General features: G+C 67.3%; 3 protein-coding genes across 3 annotated transcripts; 2 read left to right on the top strand and 1 right to left on the bottom strand.

Moving 5' to 3' along the window:
• Positions 1–34: 34 nt before the first annotated feature.
• On the top strand, positions 35–888 carry H696_01225 (hypothetical protein). Its single transcript, XM_009495110.1, has 2 exons — positions 35–366; positions 507–888. The coding sequence occupies exons 1-2, from the start codon at positions 58–60 to the stop codon at positions 840–842; spliced, it is 645 nt and encodes a 214-aa protein (XP_009493385.1). The 5' UTR covers positions 35–57; the 3' UTR covers positions 843–888.
• Positions 889–1,634: 746 nt separating this feature from the next.
• H696_01224 (hypothetical protein) lies at positions 1,635–2,914 on the top strand. The gene is made up of 2 exons (XM_009495109.1): positions 1,635–1,994; positions 2,217–2,914. The coding sequence occupies exons 1-2, from the start codon at positions 1,708–1,710 to the stop codon at positions 2,758–2,760; spliced, it is 831 nt and encodes a 276-aa protein (XP_009493384.1). The 5' UTR covers positions 1,635–1,707; the 3' UTR covers positions 2,761–2,914.
• H696_01223 (hypothetical protein) lies at positions 2,913–5,091 on the bottom strand (the record flags this gene model as incomplete). Its single annotated transcript, XM_009495108.1, has 2 exons — positions 2,913–3,188; positions 3,357–5,091. The coding sequence occupies 2 exons, from the start codon at positions 5,089–5,091 to the stop codon at positions 3,043–3,045; spliced, it is 1,881 nt and encodes a 626-aa protein (XP_009493383.1). The 3' UTR covers positions 2,913–3,042.
• Between the last annotated feature and the right edge of the window lie 49 nt (positions 5,092–5,140).

The raw sequence follows: 5,140 nt of genomic DNA, 5'->3' as shown, positions 1-5,140 counted from the left end.
CCCCCCCCCCCCCCCCCCCCCCCCCCCCCCCCCCCCCCCCCCCTCTTGCACCCTCTGATGCTACTTACACGAGGCACCTGGCTGTCTCGATCCCTCCCCGCCCTTCGTTCCTCCCGCCGCCCCTCCCTTGCCCCCCTGGCCGTCATGAGCTCCACATGCAACTCCGACCATCCCTGGCCCTGCCCCACCTGCAAGCAGTGGCGCACCCCCTCGCTGACTGTGGATGCCGGTGTCCTGCGACAGAACGAGGCGGCCTCTTTGCCGGCTGACCGTCTGGAGGTGCTGCTGATTGAGCGTGCCAATCCCCCCTTCAAGGGCTGCTGGGCCTTCCCTGGCGGGTTCCTTGATTATGGCGAAGCGCCGGAGGTACTGGCTCCTGCTGAGACGGTGTCGCTCGCCGACCTGCCGCCAGATCTCTCCCTTGGCCACCCTCTGACGTGACCTTCTTTTCGCCCCTCCCCCGCCCCTCCCCTTGGGCGCCGCGCGGCTCCCTCCTCTGTCTCCAGCGCGCCGTCCTTCGCGAGCTCGAGGAGGAGTGCGGCATCGTACCGGACGCGGGCGCCGCGGAGCCGCGGCTGCTTGCGGCCGCTGGCGCTCCCGATCGCGACCCCCGTCGACACACGGTCACCCTCTTCTACGGGATTGACCTCGGCCCGACCGAGAAGGCCCCGGTGGCTGGCGATGACGCGGCCAAGGCCCAGTGGATCCCGGTCGCGCGAATTCTCGGCAGTGGCATCGGCGACCTGCCGGAGGGCGAGCGTCTTCGTCTGGCCTTCGACCATCAGGACCTCCTGGCCCGGCTGCTGGACTTCCATCATTCCGGAAAGGCTGCCGACAACTGATGATCATGGATGAAGCGAGAACGGGGTGTGGGGGGGGGGGGGGAGATTCAGGCATTTTCTTGCCTCCTCCCTCTCCCTTCCTCTCTCTCTCTCTCCGTTTCTATTCCCGCGATCTCCTCTCTGTTTGTGCATTGATACTTTCATCGTCCCTCCCCCTCCTCCCACACGTGTGTCCTCACTAGGCATAGTCTATTGAGAGCAGGGGAGCACAGGGGAGTGCGGGCTGGGGGCAGGCGGTGTTTCCCTAATTGGACAGGCATATAATACACGGTTGACCGATCATCTATCTCGAATGCCAACGGAAGGCCGTTTGCCGAATGGCTACTGCAGGGCGCGCTCCTTGTCCTTCGGTGGGGGCATTTCCTAAATCCGCGTCGGTTCGGTGTTTCAACCAGGATTCTCCAGGCGCTTCAGGTGGTAGCTCACAGAGAGGTGGCCGCTCACGTTTCCGCACAGCCGGTGGAGGCGTGTGCGTGTGCGTGTGCGTGTGCGTGTGCGCGTCCGCCCTGTTGGTGTCGATGCGTGTGTGTGCGTACGTGTGCGTGTGTGTGTGTGTGTGTGTGTGTGTGTGTGTGTGTGTGTGTGTGTGTGTGTGTGTGTGTGTGTGTGTGTGTGTGTGTGTGTGTGTGGACGTGCGTACGCTGCCACGGAGAGGCGAGACGAGGGAAGAGAGGGCGGGCGGGACAGGCCGGGCGTGGCCCTTTGCCCCGATCGCGGCAAATTCGCGTGGCGGTCAAGATCGCGCAAAGAGCGAGCGGCGCGAAGGGGCATCCCGGCGATGCCAGGCCATGCCTAAACTCCACCACCTCTTCCTGTCTTGCTTCTTGCCCCGTCCCTTGCTGTCCCTTCCCCTCGAAAGAACACCATGATCTCCTCGGCCCTGCGCCTGTCGCCCCTTGTGCGTCCGGTCCTGGTGGCGGCCGCTTTGCGGCCCACCCCTGTGGCCCTCGCCGCCCTGGCTGCTCCGGCCGACGGTGTGCGCTCTTACTCTTCCCTGCGTCAAATCGACACGCTGATGAAGAAGGGCAGCTTGCCGGTGCTGATCCAGCCGCGCATCCCGGTGCACAAGTCCGCCCTGAGCCCCATCTACACCAAGAAGGGACTCATGCAGCGTTACGAGAACATTCGGAAGTACATTTCCACCACCTACTTGTGCGTTTCATAGACACACACACACGCACACACACACACACACACACACACTTGCCTCTGCTCTTCCTCTGCCCTCCGCCTCTCCCCCTGCCTGTCGGGTCCCCCGGGCCTAACTCCTCCCCTCCCTCCTTTACACCTTCCTGCTCGCCTTGCCCGCCTCCCCTTGCCCCTGAACTCGCTCGCTCGCTCCTCTCTCTCTGTCTCCCCATGTGACTTCCTCAGCGTCGCAAAGACCAAGGGCGAGCTCGAGTCTTTCAAGGCTCGGGAAATTGCCCTGGACACCGAGTCGCAGTATGTGGCCCTGAACCGGGCCTTCGCCAGCGGCGACACCACCGGCCTCGAGCAGCACCTGACTGCGGACATGCTGAGCGGGCTCAAGGAGCAGATCCGTCAGCACCATGGCCCCCGGCTGGGGCAGAAGTTCCACTTCACCTGGATCGATGGTGGCCGGGTGGACCCGCCGCGGATTGTGTCGCTGAACTACCTCGAGATTCCCGACTCGGTTGGGACCAAGTTTGCCCAGGCCATTGTCCGTGTGTCGCGCCTGCAGTCGGTGCTGAAGTCCACGCAGCCGGTGACCCTCGGTCCGGACGGGAAGCCCATCCTGCCGGACGGCCTGGTGGCCCCGCCGGTGGTCCATGTGGTGGATTACCTAGCCATCGAGTCTTGCCTGACGCAGGACCGCAAGTGGCGCATCCGGAGCAAGCTCACGGTGTCCGATGACATTGAGGTCCTGCCGCAGAGCAGGAAGCGCAACTCGGCCTGAAGCACCAGGCACGCATCGGCACTCACACATCCACACGCATGCACGCGCACACCTCAAGCGCACGGGCACATTCACACTTTTCTTGCGCCGCCTGTGTGTTCCTTTGCGCCTGCGAGCCCCTCCATAGACCAATCTCTCCCCTCTGCTGGGCCTATTTTCATTTGTATGCATGTGTGTGTGTGTATTCACCTGTCCATGGAGAAGGAGGGCGAGGGCGAGGGGGGGGGGGGCGGGGGGCAGGCAAAGGAGCCCTGGAGGCAGGCGGGGGGGACGGGCCAAGGATCAAAACTCCTTCCGCCGACGGACAACACCATGTCGCACGCGGCTCGGCTCGGATCCAGTGGCCGGGATCCCGGGGACCGCGCTTAGAGCGGGGGCGTGGGATGCATCTGGGCCGGAACCCGCCAATATCGACCTTGAGGGTTTGCCTGCGCGTGTGTATATATATATGTATGCATGCAAGTGTGTGAGTGAGTGTCGTTTCCAGGCGCAACGCGGGGACATGATGGGAAAGTGGGGCAGGTGATCGATGCACATGGCAGCGTGTCCGGCGAGGCGGGCGCGGCCAAGCAGGCCGGCGGAGGATCTGCACGTACCAAGCAGGGCCGACTCGGCCGGCGCAGGGAAGACCCCAGGGTCAGGGTGGTACCGGCGCCCGGGGTTCGGAGGCGGGGGCCCGGTGACGCGCGGAACGCTGTGCCCGCGCTTGGCCGGCGGAAGGTCCGCCTCCATGGCACCCGAAGAGGACGCGCGGTTGCGCGAGCCCCGGACACCGGCCGGACCGCCGAAGCCTGACCCGGGTGCCTGGCTGGAAGATGCCGCCCCTCCGGGGCTGGCACACATTGGTGTCCCGCCGTCCCACGGCGCATGTGTCGAAAGCTGGAAGCCGTGCCCGGCGCCGCGACCGGACCCGCGCGCGCTGGTCCGCTCGGGGGGGCCCGGGGACGAGAGCATCCCCCGGCCAGTGTGCCCGGATCCCGACGACGACGACGAGGAGGAAGAGGAAGAGGAAGAGGAGGAGGAGGAGGAGGACGCGCCGGATGGGGCCTTCGGCCCGGGCGAGGAATCGCCGCTGGCCGGCGAGGCGCCCCCCGGGCGAAGCTCATCCGACTCCGGCGGCAGGGAGATGACATAGCGCGCGGCGCACTCCTTCAGCGGCGGGTCATCATGGTCATACTCAATGAGGTAGCTGGGAACCGACTGGACGCCATCCCCGCCGGGAACCACATCCGAGAGGGTGACCTTGGTCCGGGAGCTCGGCGGCTCGACCACGGTCCCGGCATAGAAGCACGTGGTGTCCGGGTAGAGACCAAGGACTCGGGCGCCAACCGGGAATTCCATCGGCAGGAAGGCCAGCCCGTCCGGGGCCGCGCGGCGCTCGGCCTCCAGGTCCAGCCGCGGGTCCGGCAGAGATGTCGGCAGGGGGATGATGCACGCCGGCGGAACGACATATGTGGAGGACGCGGCCCCGGCGCCAGGGCCTCCGGACAGGGCACCGGCCGGGTCGGCCCCCGCCGGCGAGTCCATGTCCACAACGGAATACCGCCGGGCGGCCGGGTCATAGCGCGACACCCGGGCCAAAATCCACGTCTTGTTGGTGGGGTCCACGGCGGAGCCGGTGCCGGCGCTGGCCGGCGACGCGGGCCGGTGGCTCCCGTGCACCGGTGTCCAGGCTCCGCCGTGCGAGTGGTGCAGATGCTGCGGATGGTGCGGATGGTGCGGGGTGCCCGGGGTCCGCGCGTCCGCGTTGGCTGGGCGCCCGCCGGGAGTCGGCGAGCCCGGTGCCGCGGCGGCTGTCATGGCGGTGGCCGCCACGGCGGCCGGCTCTTCCTCTTCGTGCGTCGCCACCAGCGCCGCCACAAAGGCCCCAGAGGGGGCCACATACCCGAAGGCCGCCGGCGTGGGCCCACACAGTGGCGGTGGGAAGACAACTGCCCGCCGGGCGGGCCCGGATCCGGGGCCAGCTCCGCCGGCCAACGAGGCAGCCGAGAGCAGCGGCAAGGGCATGGCCTCGCGCGCGGCCAGCAGCGCCCCGAGCGAGTCCAGCGCCCGGTCCAGCAGGTGGAGCTCCTGCTCGCAGACGGTCAGCATCTCGCCACATGCATGGCGCAGAGGACCGGCCGCGGCCAGGCTGGCGTCGGCCAAGCCGGCCGCATCGGCCGAGCCAGCGTCGGTCGCATGCAGCACCGACTCCAGCCCGGCAAGTGATGTGGCCGCCAGGTCATTGATCCGCTGCGCCAGGGGCCGGGAGGTGGTGTCCAGGTGCCGGGACAGCCGGTGCAGGTCCTTCCCGAGGCTCACCAGACTGCGGTCCCCGCTGCCGGCAGACATTTGCAAGGGGTTTTCTCAGGGGGGGGAAGGGGGGAAGGGGGCAAAAGGG

This window comes from Fonticula alba (assembly GCF_000388065.1).
Source record: "Fonticula alba strain ATCC 38817 unplaced genomic scaffold supercont2.2, whole genome shotgun sequence".
NCBI classification, from domain to species: Eukaryota; order Rotosphaerida; family Fonticulaceae; genus Fonticula; species Fonticula alba.
Note: the sequence above shows the minus strand (reverse complement) of the source record. Positions and strands in the feature narration are given on the sequence as shown.

What these genes read in the sequence shown, in the direction of transcription:
- H696_01225 (XM_009495110.1), top strand. Translation starts at nt 58, where the DNA reads ATGCTACTTACACGAGGCACCTGGCTGTCTCGATCCCTCCCCGCCCTT. An exon ending in ATTATGGCGAAGCGCCGGAG is followed by an intron (nt 367 to 506) that starts GTACTGGCTCCT and finishes CTCTGTCTCCAG; the next exon opens with CGCGCCGTCCTTCGCGAGCT.
- H696_01224 (XM_009495109.1), top strand. Translation starts at nt 1,708, where the DNA reads ATGATCTCCTCGGCCCTGCGCCTGTCGCCCCTTGTGCGTCCGGTCCTG. An exon ending in TACATTTCCACCACCTACTT is followed by an intron (nt 1,995 to 2,216) that starts GTGCGTTTCATA and finishes TGACTTCCTCAG; the next exon opens with CGTCGCAAAGACCAAGGGCG.